We start from the raw sequence: 15,650 nt of genomic DNA on the forward strand, positions 1-15,650 counted from the left end.
CAGAAGTGATAGATGCCGTTATCACACACCCTAAACTCAAACAATACAGGGAACACATCGCCTCCATCTTTCGAATAGGCAGAACGACGTACAATATATCCTTCCACGAACATGCACAGGTGGAAATGATACGCGAAGAGTTCCTGGATCAAACAATCACGGGAATAAACATGACAAATGGAACGATGTACGTACAAAAGCCGAGGCCACCTGCGGCACAAATAAACATCAGAGCCGTACCAACGGAGGTGGAAGAACAAGAAGACACAAAATCGCACAGTACAAATGCGGCACGGTGCAAGAAGTCAAACTAATCTATCACAATGGTACTACCCTCCATAACGGGTACAGACAAGTAACAATAGATGATTACGTACCGGGAAGACTTCCGCCCTTCATATACTTGGGACAAGCACCCTGTAAGGTCTACCCACCGAACAATGAGGTAAATGAAACGTGCTTTAAATGCTTGCAGAGAGGACACACGGCAAGCAGAGAGGACACACGGCAAGCCAATGCCCTAACATGACAGTATACTTCCTATACAAACAAACGGTCACAAATCAGAGGAAAATACTAAAGGTCGACGAACAAATCACACCAACGGACGTGGAAGAACTACATGAACCTGAAAATAACAACGAAGAACAAAGCCCAACCTCTGCATCCTTTGATACAGAGGTTGGGCTTTGTTCTTCGTTGTTATTGAGGAGACAGAGATTGAGGAAACAGGAGAGGAAGAAAAAGATGATAATGAAGGAGAAGAAGAAGAGGACGAAATAGTAGAAGACTACTTTAACCTAGAGCAAAATTCACAAACACCAAGCGAACTTGATACAACGATCATACCAGGTTCACAACACGAAAGCGAAACTGAAGAACTGCAAATCATCACAAGCGAGGATGAAACCTAAACACAGCAAGATGAAACTCAAGGCAGTAAAAAGCCAAAACACACACTAAATAAAGATAGAAATAACCAAACAAAGGTTCGAGGTCAGTCGATTCACGGAAAGCGAATTCTTTAGTGCAGCACAACGCTCACCAAATAAAGGAAATAGTGACGCACGTAGCCCAACTTTGCCAACGACAAGTAAAAACAGACGAATGCTGGCGAAGCCGAACCCGGGCGAAGAGAAACAGAAAGCCAAAATAGTACCTTGCCCCTTCCCGCAATCAAAAATGGCTCTTGATATTATCTCCTTGAACATAAATGGAATTAATGCTCACTTGTACAAGCTTGAATGCTTATTGAAAAACAATAAAAGATGTAATATCCTCCACAAATAGGCCCAACAGAACAACTGGATATATATCCCGGACCATATTGACGACGGACAATACTGGATAGATAGAATAGGAAACAAAAAACATTACTACCAAGGAACCCCGATATTCGTGTAAAAAGAATTAGAGAAAAACCATACCATAGAGAACACCGACATACCATAGAGAACACCACCATGTTAGAAGATAGGAAACTAACAAAGAGGATGACCAGTCAAAGCACATATACAACGTATATGGACCGGCTGATGTGGGGAGAAACCAAACAGATGTGTTCAAAATACTAACGCAGCGCATCGGAAACCATCCAGACAGCGCCATAATCTGCGGCGATTTCAATATAGTAACGAACCGTCTTGACTCGAAAAACAACCGAACGTTCCAACTTACACCAGCAGCGAAAATCTGGAAACTCTTCACAGAAATCTGGAAACTCTTCACAGAAACCCATAAAATAAGAGACATATGGAGATGGAGAAATCCAAACAAAAAACTATACTCAGTAATAAAAACTTTCAACTCGAGAAGAGTTGATAGAAGATCCTTATAAGAGAAATATCTTAGCCATGCGCAAACATGCAAAAAGTTAAAGAACACCTGCAACTCTTCGCACGCTAAAAAAGAAAGGCGGAAATAAACCAAGTAAGAAAACTACGAGAGGCGGAAATAAACAAAGAAAGAAAACTACGTGATGAAATAACACGAATACAAAGAAACAGCAACAACGTCTTCGACGCAACGGACAAAATCAAAGAGCTTAAGCAGATGGAGGAAGAGAACATCATCCACCAATGCCGGCTCAGTAAGGTAAAGGATATTGAAGAAGGCGAATAGCCGACCAAATACACTAACCAAGAACTGAAACAAAGAAAGGAAAGTAAAATAATCACGACCGTAGAAACCTCCTCCGGAAAGGAGACCACAAACAGCACAGAGAGCCTACAAGAAATCGAATTATTTAACAAAACGCTGTGGGCGAAAACAAACCAAGAAGACCACCGTATACAGAAAGACTACCTCAGTGCGATTGAAGGCATTCACATCACACAAGAGGAAACAGGATCTAAACACCAAGATCCAGACAACGGAAATAAAAAACGCCTTATGCAGCATGGACGGGAGCAAAACACCAGGCTCTGACGGCCTGTCGAAGAAATTCTATACGTGCTTCTGGACCACAATAAAAAAACGACCTACTAGAACTAATCAATAAACACCTTCACTTTTGGAGGCTTATGCGAAACCTGGAAAACTGGAATCACGATAATGATATACAAGAAAGGACATCCAAAACACCTGAAACACTGGCGACCAATCACACTTCTAAACACCGAATACAAATTGATAACGTATATATTAGCAAACAGACTAAAACACAACCTACCAAATTTGATCAGCGACACCCAAAAATGTGCAATAACAAACAGAAGCATAACAGACATACTCCGCAACACACAGGCCGTCATAGAAATAGCAGAAGCGAAAAACCAAGAACTTATAATCGCTAACCTCGACCAGGAAAAGGCTTTCGATATGATTCACCATGAGTATCTATACAAAATCATGGCGATATATCTATTTCCTAAACACCTAGGACGTCTCATAAAAAATGTCTACAAATCAGCCCGGAGCAAAATCCTAGTAAACGGGGGAACAACAAAGGAGATAAACATAGAGAGAGGAATCCGCCAGGGGTGTCCACTCAGCATGGCAATCGAAGTTGGATCATGTCGAATGAGATCCTTTCCTAATAGGAACAGAGCCGGAGTATTTGGTTGTATCAAGGTCGCACCAGCGTAAGTATAACAAACGGCTTGTTACAGATGCACGGAGCGAACCGGAGCCGCTGGGGCAATAGCTAAACGTACCTAGATACCTACAGTAATAGCTAGTATTTTTCTTGTGGTAACCTAGACTAGAAAACTTCCTTCCATTTCTTCCTTTTCGTCGCCGGGTATTCACACTCACCTTCGAGTCTCCTTCAGACTCGTCCCTTCTCCCTCCTGAGACCTGACTCGTCTTCGTGAGTCAGGTCTTAAAGGAGTTTTTTCTACCTCTCCGAGACTTGACTCGTCTTCGTGAGTCGATTCTCGTTTAAGTATTTTTCTTTAGAGACTTGACTCTCTCTCGAGTCAAGTCTCTACTTTTCTCCTCTCTCGCTTGAGACGCAGAGAGACTGCCTGCTTATCTTTAGCCTAATTACCTATACGTCTTCGCCGCTGTCTAGACGGCGATCATACGATAGTCTAGCGCAGTGGTCCCCAACGTGGGCGATATCGCCCCCCAGGGGGCGATTTGGCGGTCTAGGGGGCGAAAATAGCGAAGGGGGCGATGGCGCGTTAAAACGGCTATATTGCAGGCCAGGGCCCGTATTCAAGAAACCTCACTCAGTGCTCAAACTCACTTTGCGTCAAAATTGCGTAACAATTGGTATTCAGAGAACGCAACTCAAGAATGAGTTTGAGCACGGCTGGAGTCGAACTTCGCGGTCTGTCGAGCTCGACTTCGAGCTGTTTGGTATTCAGAGACGATGCGCGGTAGCTGGCGAGCTGAGAATTTGGCAGTCGAGTGCGCGTTTTCCGAGTCGAGCCGGGGACAGTCTCAAGGCTTTACTCCAACGCTTTGCACTGACTTTTCTGGTAGTATATGCTGCGGGATGATGGGCTGTGCACATATATTAATCGGATTTATGATCTTAATGGTAAACTATACCGGTATAGAACATTGTAAAGTCCACAGAGTTAAATCATTTTCATGTAATATCTGGATTTAATAAGCTGTATAATAGTGTACTGTATATCAATGAAATGGTAGTTGTGAAGTATGGCAGTGATGTGGTAGTATTCATAAAAGCCATGCTTTTTCGCAGTATCCTCGATGTGTCTGCCGCATGATAATGTTCAGGTAAAGCAGACTATAATGTTGGATTTCAACAGAAACATTTTTCCAGTTGCAGTTACAGTATGTCAAAATTAAGGTTTAGTTTGGCTGACAAGAGCCGTCTTATGACTCTTGTAAGCGCAAAGCTGGATGTACTTGAGGATAAAAGAAATGATGGAAATTCTATCCAAAGGAAAAATGCTGCATGGGAAGATCTTGCCGTTCAATACAATTCCTTCCCGGATGCTCAAAAGGTATCATCCAAGCAGCTTAAAAAATAGTGGAATAACATGAAGGCGAGGTAAGATTTTTGATGAAATTCTAGGAATATGCCGAGGCCAGTTCTAATGCGTAGCGTATGCATTTCAACAGATCGAAAGAAGATATAACAGAGGAACGTGCCCACCTGGCTGCAACTGGCGGAGGTCCTCCAACCAAGGCAGTACCAGAGATGTCACAGATGATCCATAGCATGATACCGGAACAATTCGAGCCACTCCAGAATGATTTTGATTCTGACCAAGTGATGTTTGTGAACGTTTCCGTAGCATCGACATCTTCAGGTACGGTATTCCATAATAATGGACACTTCATTGATAAAAGCACCATATCAAGCAGTGATTCCCACTATTAGTAGTCAACGGTATTCGCTGTTGATATTTGAGCATCGCTGACTCTGGTTATGTAGGTTTTGATGCGTGTTGGGTTACCGCTTAGCTGCGACTCCTGTACATACCAAACTTGTGCCATACCTCCAAAATCCCTCCGTATAATAACTGTAAAACCTTATATTCGCAAACCCGAAAGCTAACACTGACCAGAATTAGCACTGCGCATTGATTGATAGTCATAAGGACCATAGCCAGTCAATGGTGATCAGGGTCTGGGGCATATCCACGATGTGATGTTGACATCGATATTGTTTATTATTAATGAGCGTTAACTAAAATCTGTGTAAATATATACAGATACATGACTAACATTCTGAGCAAAGCTTATAAGCATATATAAGTTATTTAGAATTTATACGCATTTGTTTTGCAATGAGTGCTTTCTATATCATATATCCCAATTTCAGATGTAAGTTTCACGACTGCAACTCTGGCTTCAAGGCCGGTGGTGAAAGAAATGGAAAAGACAGAGATGCCAAGAAAGAAACCAAAAAGAGCTGAAGTTAACAACTTCATATCGGATGCCATGTTCTTGGAGCATGAGCTGAAAGTGGAAAAGATTAAATTGGAAATTGACTGCTTGCAACAGCAAAGGCTCTTAGTAGAGAAGCAGCAGTCCGTTACTGATCTGCAGTCATTACTTGTGACCAAGCAGCTGTTGATAGCAGATGCAAGGCAAAAGCTTGAAGGCTTGCCTTCACCAGACCCACTAGAAACTGGTCTACCTACTTTATAAAAGCTTTCAATTAAGATTCATTGCTTCTGCTTGCAGCACCGTGATGCAAATATTTTTTTGTGCTATTCGCATTTACCTGCGCATTATTGATGTTACTATGCTTGTACTTGCAGCAATGTGACATGAAGGCTTTCCTTGTGCCATACCCATTTAACTGTGAAATGTTGATAGTTACTATGCTTGTACTTGCAGCAATGTGACACGAATGCTTTCCTTGTGCCATACCCATTTAACTGTGGAATATTGATAGTTACTATGCTTGTACTTGCAGCAATGTGACATGAATGCTTTCCTTGTGCCATACCCATTTAACTGTGGAATATTGATAGTTACTATGCTTGTACTTGCAGCAATGTGACATGAATGCTTTCCTTGTGCCATACCCATTTAACTGTGAAATATTGATAGTTACTATGCTTGTACTTGCAGCAATGTGACATGAATGCTTCTCTTGTGTCATACCCATTTAACCGTGCATTATTGATAGTTACTATGCCTCTAATTGCAGCACCGTGACATCAATACGTTTCTTTTGCTATGCCCGTTTAACTGCATAAGCCATGACTTGCAACACTGCACCGTGATATTTATGCTTTTTTCGCTATGCTCATGTAACCGTGGATTATTGATAGTTACTGTTCCACTTCTTTTCTTTCTACACTGTACCATTTCGTTCGGTTCCATACAAGTGATACCGCAGTTTCTTTATTTGTGATAACAAATTAAATTTCATTCGTAAAGTGGGTTTCTACGATGCGTCGTCTCTGAGCTAGGCCTGTCAGGGAGCCTAGTACATCTCTCGGTGCCTCTACAACTTCTTGTGGGATGACACGGACATCAGTTTCATTGTTGATGATGCACCTAAATTTGAAGGGAGTTAAGCGCTTAATATTAAAAAAATCAAGAAATATATTACCTGTGCTTTGTGGCATAGTTGTATAACACGGCCCTACAGTCATAGATGTGTCGCCGTAGACCCAGTGATAAGCAGGGGAACACCCTCTTCCACACTCCAAAAGTCCTCTATAGTTGTTCTGGAGGATATTAGAACCTTGTTCAGCAGCTGTTTGTCGTAAAATCGTGTGGCCTCATTGGCTGCGACTTCACCTTGTGGGAATTTGATGTATGCTGAAGCTGAGCTTTTATGAGCTATGGCAATACTGTCCAGCTTCACCAATCCACCAACCAACGGTGAGCTGGGAGACATGTTCCACCCCAACAACAACTTGAAAGCTTCCTGTGGCGTAAAAGCGCAAAACAAGGAACTTCAACAACGGGGGCAGGGTTGGCCTTTGTTGGATGGGCTGGTAAGGTCATGTAGGATCTCCATAATCCAATACCACCGGCTTTCGTAAGCCTATAGCGATCAGAACACAGTTCCTCAGTGATGTATTCCACTGGATTATCAAAATCTGTAAGGTACTTCCGTACTTGCTGCAGCCTGTTTCCATTCACTTGCATGTAATATTCTAACATATCTATGTCAATAGCTATTTTATCTGGAAGGAATGAAACACGTACCGTATACCTATCTGCCAATATGGAATCGGTGTCTCGTGCACACCAAAGATTCTACTAACTGTCCTCACGGTGTGATACTGCACACCAAATATATTACGCTAAACGTACCTGGATTCCAACCCGGCATCTTAACAGTTCATACCGAGCGAGCGCACAGCGCACAGTTGCGAATGATGCCAGACGTGTCGAGTAAGACTCGAAACTGAGCAAAGCTAGAAAATGTCTTTGAATACCAAGGAGCTACTCCAATGGAGTTGAACTCCGCCTTTACTCCGTCGAGCAAGCCTTGAGTTTGAGTTCGAGGCGTCTCTTTGAATACGGGCCCAGGACCGCAACTGCCGCACCACGAACCCCCTAATTGGGAGGGGAAGAGCTGAAATGGGGACCAAAATTTTTTCGTCCCGACCGATATTGGATTTTTGAGCCGATACCGATAAGACCGATATCCAGTACCTCCACCGATAACCCCGATATATTCAGCCGATATTGAATCTAGCTCAAGGCCCAATTTTAACAACTCAAGAGCATTTATTTCAACAGCTTTACAGCCATTGATATGCTTGAACATGAAATAAATGATCTAGGGGCTATAAAAATATATCAAAATCACCAATCCAGCAGTTGCAGATGACAGTTCACGAAGCACAATTTCTCGGCTCTTTCTCCAAGGAATGAACTTCTGTGGTCTTCCATAAATGATGTATATAGTACTAAACATAGTGAGCAGTCTTTCACTTGGTACCATAGTTAGTGGCACAGCAAGAATTGGAAATCTTTCTTCATTTCGGTTCCACCGCTCCCTTACAGGAGATCTTTCCTTCAATGGTTTCACCAAATATTGATATTAATATTGATATTCTTCTGGCAGTGCACCTGGAGCCTTCGGCACATCATTAACAAATAGCTGAAGAGAATGTGCAAAACAACTGAAATTGTCCACGTCTGCAACTGCTTCACCCATCCCCCTTGGGCCTTGATCATGACCAGCATTCAAACAATCAATTGATCAATATTTTACGCTCAGAATTGGCCTATGTCATCATGGAATTAAAAGTTTTCGTATCAAATATTGGCTTTACTCCACGTTTGCTTGATTTTCTTGCCCTCTATGCTCGCATATTCCTATCATGGTGGCCCCGAAGGCCTCAGTCAGACGACTTCATACATTACTGGTAGCTCTGTTGGTACCGAACCAATAGCACTATCTTCCGATAAATGTTTCGACGAGACGCTTTTCTCTATCATCACGAGGGTCAGTCCAGCATCATTGATGTTCTCATTTCTCTTACTGATTGAAATCTTCTGCAGACAACTATCCACCCAGCTGCTCTCTGTCTTTGGTGATCGATTACTGCAGGGGGATTCCCACAAAATCAGTGGGGCATAATGGTGGTTAGTAATCCATAATATTTTTCAGATACGCACGCCTACTGCCTGTATGGAGTATGCACATGCAGCTTGGCCATTTTTTTTAAATAATTTACCGTCCTCACGTCTTCTATCGACTTCTCTGACTCCCTGCCACCATGTGACGTCACGAAAATGGCCGATATTTTTTACCTTCAACGGCCGATACCGATATTTCGCTCCAAGCGTGATATCGACTCGATATTATCGGCCAGCCGATAATCGGTCGGGCTCTAGAATTAACATACATAATGGACTAGAGCAGGGGTCACCAACACGAGGCCCGCGAGGTCATATTTTGCGGCCCGCGACCTGATCTGGAGAAATTTCGGTATAACGCTTACTAAAGCCTTTTGAAATGCTGAAATTGATTTCAGTTTGAACATATTGTTGTTGGTGTTCAAAGTAAGCCATTCTACTATTCCCAATATCACTATTCCTCGCTATCTGATACGGTTTCGACATGGTAATATCATTCCGTGGAGGAAGAATTTGCTGATATGAATGGGCATATTGCCTAGACGTGCAATGGCCCACCATTGCCGAGACTGAGGCGCTTGAAAAACGATTTCGGGCTCTCCAAAAGACCATGCTTTACGAGGCGATAGTTTTGACTGCTAGTAGCGTTACCGTGTCTAACTAACCCCAATATCGATTCTCTGATCCAGGGGTGGCCAATCTGCGGCATTAGAAGGAAAAGTATGCGGCCGTCGACACTTAATTCAATGAAGATGTGTTGGCGGCCGTCAATATGCTAATTGAAGTTGCAAATTGACTTCCTAATTAATGAGAGGTTTGAATGCTTCTTGAAATTTTCTTCGCGCTAAGCGCGGTTTAATGCGTGTTAACTTTCGATTTTAACATAGGAGTGTCCTTTGTAATTTGAGTCCCACAGTACAGATGCAAACAGCAGAGGAAAATGATGCATGCGCCCCATCATGAAATACATTTTTTAATCGTGTTCTCCTCATCATGAATGAAATTTTTTCGGGTAGGCCTGCATCTGGGTGAATCTAATAGGCTATATCTCCACTATACCGACAAATCTGATCGGAGGTCAAGAAATAACTGCATGCAACAAAGGGGAGTAATAACAATTGGCACACCCAAAGATGCACCACAGCATTAATAACTTCCCTAAGTTTTCCAATATACCCCCTGCATCAACTCTACCGGTGGATCTGATCACATTCGCCGAGAAAGGATAAATATTTGATATGTAAAATATGATATGATATGATTTGATATGTAATATGTCAAACTATGCTAATATTTATTGACAAAATTCACTAATGAAAATGAAAAAAAATTATCGCTTGGCGCGACTACAGAACTAATCCCTATGGCTCTTTATAACGATACTATACTCGCGATTTCGGTGCGCATAGTAAACCAATATCAGTAAATAGATTACTCCGGAGTATACCGCCAATTGCCATTGGACATGGACAATTTAACGTGGGTATTTGGCCCCAGTTAGTTCATTATGCGGCCGCAAGCTACATGCGTCATCGAAAGGCGGCCGTGAATAGCAAAAAGGTTGGTCACCCCTGTTATAGTTGCTACAGAGTGTTGCCAGGTATCGTGCGCAGCTCACAGTTCAAAATAGAATGAATTTGATGATCATATTTTTTGTTGTATTTTTGTTTCTACAATAAACTATATTTTTTTTTGTGGTGACCATGTCCGTCGCCCATTTTAGAGGGCACAGAATTGTACTAACGTAGAGTTATGAAACGTGGTTGTTAAACTGCGTTGCCTATTTGAATCTCGATATTGAAATCTTGCGGCCCGCGGCCTCCAGGAATTTTGAAAAGTGGCCCGCGACCCGTTTTGAGTTGGCGACCCCTGGACTAGAGTATTATTTTGGAAATTTATGCAATTTTTTCAAAAAATTTTCGCGCTGCGCGCGATTTCATGGTGATAAATTTCTTGCTTATTTTATACCCTTCCCCGAAGAAATAATACGCATGAGTTTTAGAAATAGGCATATCGGCTTCAGCCATTACCAGGCCGTGACGCAGCAAGACATATGAAGTTTCAGGCCATGTAACATGCGACTCCGAAAAGTGTGCCAGGACGAAAAAAACCTTGGCGGAAAACGACTGCACTTATACTGACCGACTTCGATATAAATATGTTTAATTGTCCATAGGCGCTGAAATGGCTGGGCCAAATGTTCCTACAAGAAAAATGCCATCCTGCAAGGAAAAATTATTTGCCAGTGCAGAAATACCAATTTGAAATCGTATTCGTCTTTTAGTTTAGTACGCATAGGCGATTTCAATATCTTTTGACATAGCAGACAGGTAACGAAGTCATTATGCCCAAGTGTCCGCCCTAATAATATGTTTCATTATTATTTACAGGCCCTACATTTTCCAAGACAATTCAGTCAGCTCTATGGTAAATCTGAATACATGGGCAGTGAGAGGATAAAAAATGGACAGCAATATATATGCTATTTCCGATCATATTGACTGATTTAATCATGAATGATAAAAAAAATTCGCGCGGTTACCGCGAATAAAGCCACCTAGGTAAAGAGTCCAACGGCTTTTGCTGAGAAGTAGCGGTAAAGAGGTATCAGGGGAGGGGGTCTGAGAGGCGAAGACCCCCAGAAGTTTAGTTTATCACCCTATGGGGGGCCCAAGACCAACATTTTGGGAGCCTGACGAAGTGCTGTTACGGTCCTTTTGGAGTCAAGTCGGAGAAATGACCTTTTTTTAGTCAACTCAATAAAATTTAGCCGAAAAAGTGTAATTTCGAGGTCGAGCCGGAAAGTTGACCTTTTTTTTAGTCAGCTTGTCACTGATTACAGTTTTTGTGCCCATTTTCGGTTTCCAATATTTGGGGGGCGATGATCGGTGTGGAGCTTGAAAAGGGGGCGATGAGTCGAAAAAGGTTGGGAACCACTGGTCTAGCGTAACCGAAACCACAGTATCGGTTCGTAGAAAGCGCGCAGAAACGCCTCTAAAAACGCTTTGAACAGACACGTTAAAGCAGCTTAAAGACGTAGAAAACCTTGCAGGAAACCTACTGCAGCAGGTGTACAAGCTGCGCGCTTACAAACAGTGGACTTGGTCTACATACAGCTAGACCAGGGGTGGGCAACATACGGCCCGCGGGCCGGATCCGGCCCGCGAAGGGATTTTGTCCGGCCCGCGGACAGTTTTTCGTCTTACATGATAATGTGGCCCGCCGGCCCCCGTCTTCCGAGATTCCCCACTACTTGCTCACATACATTTTAGTGATTGTATGTTTTTTATACACAGGTATATGCACAGCGAGCGAGGGTGGAGCTTACGCGTGAGTTCGTCGAAGCGAGAAGACTTGCATTATCGGCATTTACGATGTACTGAACCCTAATGTCATTTGTGGTAATAATGGTGTTTGTCGACGACAATGGTCATTTACACCAGGCCGATATTTCTTATTTTTGATTCCGTAACCGTCGACTTGTAGCACGGCGCACACTTATAGACTTTTCTAAGACACCGATTATGCCAGGCGTCGCCAACTGAAAACGGGTCGCGTGCCAATTTCAAATTTCGAGGCCGCGGCCCGCATGAATTCAATATCGAGATAGACAGGCCGCACAGTCTAACAACCACGCTATCTCGTCACCTACTTAATCCTAATGCATTGATATCTTGGTAAATTTGGGGTACCCGGCTTATTGAACGCCTGGAAATCTTGATGAAGGATTGCACCGTGTGTTGATTGATCAGAGAGAAGCAGACATGGTGGTACCTGCCTGTATGACAGGGGTGGTACCTGTATGACAGGGGTGGCCAACCTGCGGCCGTAGAAGTAAATTTGTGCGGCCGTGGACACGTAATTTAATTAGTAGGTGTTGGCGGCCGTCGACGTGGAATTTGAATTTACGGATTGACTCCCGATTTCTTGAAACTTTTAAATTATCTTGAAAGGTTTTTCGCGCAGCGCGCGATTCAATGCGACTTTATTTTTCGATTTTAATATAGTTGGGCACTTTGCAATCAGAGCCCCACAGTACAGTTACGAACAGATGCGCCACATATAGAAATACCAACTCGGAATCGTGTTCTCCTCACTATACCGACAATCCTGACGGGAGGTCAAGACATGCAAAGAGCAGCATGCAACAAAGTGACTAATAAGAATTGGCCTGCCCTGACCGACCCTCCACCAACTCAACCGGTGAATCTGATCACATGGGATGAGAATTAATATGTAGAACTACTAATTTTCATGACGAAATTCATGAATGAATCTGAAAAAATTTTCGCGCTTGGCGCGACTATGAACAGCCTACATTATTTAATAGATTAGTACGGAGTTCGCCGGAAATGGACATAGGCACTTTAACATGAGTATTTGGCGTCCTGCTAGTTCATTACGACTATTCCCTGGAATGCGGCCGTAGGCTACATGAGTAGTCGAAATGCGGCCGTGACTGGCAAAAAGATTGGCCACCCCTGCTGTATGAGAGTGCTGTTCTCAAATCCACATTGTCTTCGTCATTATTGGCGAGAAATGGCTTTGAAGTTGCATTGCTGTCGGTAAAATACATTCATTAAACACGATTTCTTCCTTGTATACGTGGATAAATGGGCGAATAATGTAACGATTCAGCAATCCGGCCCGCTACGTACTTAATTTTCCTATATCTGGCCCGCCGACTTGGAGAAGTTGCCCGCCCCTGAGCTAGACTGTAGTTGACGTCAGCCTCCACTTAGGCTAAAGAGCCTCATATTAGCAGGGATAACTACCCTAGCTAATCAATCGACAACATGGCATACGCAAATGCCATTAGAAATGAAAATACAAACAGGATCACGTATGGTACAAGGCCTAGGTCGCCCGATCTACTTGTACCCACACACATACAAGCATCAACAGTGATCGATGCAATCATATCACATCCAACCTTGAAGAAAGACAAGGAACACATCATTTCTATATTTCAAATCGGGCACAGCACTTCTTGAAACAAACCGAAAGCGGAATAGAGACAGAAAGTGGCATGATATTCCTTGCAAACCCGAGGAAGCCAGTAGTGAAAGTTAACATACGAGCGGTACCTACCGAGGTAGAGGAAAGAAAGTGAAGTAAGAAATAAACTAGTGTAGCGACCCTGATACGGCGTCACGTACCTAACAGGGAAGCCGGTGTGTTCCTGGGCTCCGGACCTCGTCTCTCTGCGATCGCCGCCTGCTTAGCGCTCGAATACACGAAACGCCTCACACAGTACACCAGTCCATACGGTTATAATAAGATTATTTTCCACGACACAGTACTCAAAACAGCGCTTCACACTAGACTCATATTACACAATATACACAGCGATACATACATACTGATAACGCACACAGACGACCTAACAATACGAGACACAGGCCTACACACACACCGTATTCCGACAGCTAACCCTGAACCTACACCAGCAGCGGCGTTTCCATCTACAGGCGAGGGACTAACTACGGGAAGATATCACTCCCCAGATGCTAGCGCAGCATCGTCCGTGATCTTTCCATGCCCCAGTCAATCTATCTGAACATAGATTCCGACAGGATACATATCCACCTCAAGCCTATAAATACAATGCCAACTACCTGCTACTTCACACCCTAGCTGTCTAATACTACAACTACTTCATGCTGCTGTTCCCGACTACTCATACTTCACGCTACCAAACACAGAGACATTCTCACTCACATCCAGCTCAAGCCACGCTCTCAGCCAACTCTCTCACCAACTCAGTCAACACGCGGTCTCCAGCCATACCACGCGCAACGTAATTTCTAAACGGTAAATATAGAACATTCTAGAAACCCCGGGATGCCACACTACCCCGGCCTATTTTGATTGAGATTTTCTCAAACAAAATCGAAACCACCAATAGCTTCATTCCAGAACAGTACGCTCAAGTCCACAAACAACTTGAAATAACCTGAGTACGGTTGGCCTCGCAGCCTGCTCTCCGACATCAAAGTCCGTCGCACAAGTTCCAACAGCATTCCGCAGCTCTTCGTATCCACCGTCCAAGCTGCCCTCGGTCGAATGCGATTCCACCGTCAACTAATGACACTTCCCGGAATGAGACGCCCGATTCTCTGCCGCCGACGAACTTGTCGCCTCAGTGCCTGCGCCCACCCTGCGCTTCCACACTATCACTGCCCACGCCAGGGATACCAGCTGCGACCCGATGCTCTTCCTGACCCGCTTACACATTTATTGAAGCTTCCGCAATCAACGTCAATTGCCCAGTTTTCCTCAGCCATCCGCCTCCATACTGTTACTCTGCCAGCACATAACCCCGAGGCTCAGTCGCATCTTCAAGTGCAAAACTATTCCAGCTGCCGGTTACAATTTTCCATAACCAATCCATTCAATATATCAGTCCAGGCTCCGTAGCCAAACCCGTATACGAGCGCTCGTTCCCATTGTTCACGTCATAACGAATCCACCGAACACTCGGTAACCGCGACACAACAACACAGCTATTCCAAACGTTCATACAAAATGCTTCATCTTCCATATACCGATACACGAAAATCGACATATACACAGCATAGGCAATCGCAAAGATAAACAAGGTCCTGGCGTGCTCGCCAAATTGTAGCGACCCTGATACGGCGTCACGTACCTAACAGGGAAGCCGGTGTGTTCCTGGGCTCCGGACCTCGTCTCTCTGCGTTCGCCGCCTGCTGCTCGCTCGGGCCACGAAACGCCTAACACAGTGACACCAGTCCATACGGTTATAATAAGATTATATTCCACGACACAGTACTCAAAACGACGTTCCACACTAGACTCATATTACACAATATACTCAGCGATACATACAAACTGATAACGTACACAGACGACCTAACAATACGAGACACAGGCCTACACACACACAAGTTCACACAAACCGTATTCCGACAGCTAACCCTGAACCTACACCAGCAGCGGCGTTTCCATCTACAGGCGAGGGACTAACTACGGGACAATATCACTCCCCAGATGCTAGCGCAGCATCGTCCGTGATCTTTCCATGCCCCAGTCGATCTATCTGAACATAGATTCCGACAGGATACATATCCACCTCAAGCCTATAAATACAATGCCAACTACCTGCTACTTCACACCCTAGCTGTCTAATACTACAACTACTTCAT

At 43.8% G+C, this 15,650-nt stretch overlaps 2 protein-coding genes across 5 annotated transcripts in view; both read left to right on the forward strand.

Annotated features, from left to right (window-relative positions):
- The window catches only part of LOC145443195 (uncharacterized), a 351,124-nt gene that overhangs the window by 57,347 nt on the left and 278,127 nt on the right, over positions 1-15,650 (forward strand). The window lies entirely within an intron of this gene.
- Positions 3,968-6,314, forward strand: LOC145443201 (uncharacterized). Of its 2 annotated transcripts, XM_080321194.1 has the most exons (3): positions 3,968-4,468; positions 4,540-4,730; positions 5,246-6,314. In XM_080321194.1, exons 1-3 carry the CDS (start codon positions 4,458-4,460, stop codon positions 5,572-5,574), a joined length of 531 nt encoding a protein of 176 aa, XP_080177320.1. In that variant the 5' UTR covers positions 3,968-4,457; the 3' UTR covers positions 5,575-6,314. The 2 variants fall into 2 exon arrangements, with proteins under 2 accessions (XP_080177320.1, XP_080177318.1); XM_080321192.1 differs by lacking the exon at positions 3,968-4,468 and having other exon boundaries at positions 4,478-4,730.

This window comes from Botryllus schlosseri, chromosome 7 (assembly GCF_051294905.1).
Source record: "Botryllus schlosseri isolate E-star chromosome 7, Bs_hap1, whole genome shotgun sequence".
Lineage (NCBI taxonomy): Eukaryota > Metazoa > Chordata > Ascidiacea > Stolidobranchia > Styelidae > Botryllus > Botryllus schlosseri.

What these genes read in the sequence shown, in the direction of transcription:
- LOC145443201 (XM_080321192.1), top strand. Translation starts at nt 4,526, where the DNA reads ATGCATTTCAACAGATCGAAAGAAGATATAACAGAGGAACGTGCCCAC. An exon ending in CGTAGCATCGACATCTTCAG is followed by an intron (nt 4,731 to 5,245) that starts GTACGGTATTCC and finishes TCCCAATTTCAG; the next exon opens with ATGTAAGTTTCACGACTGCA.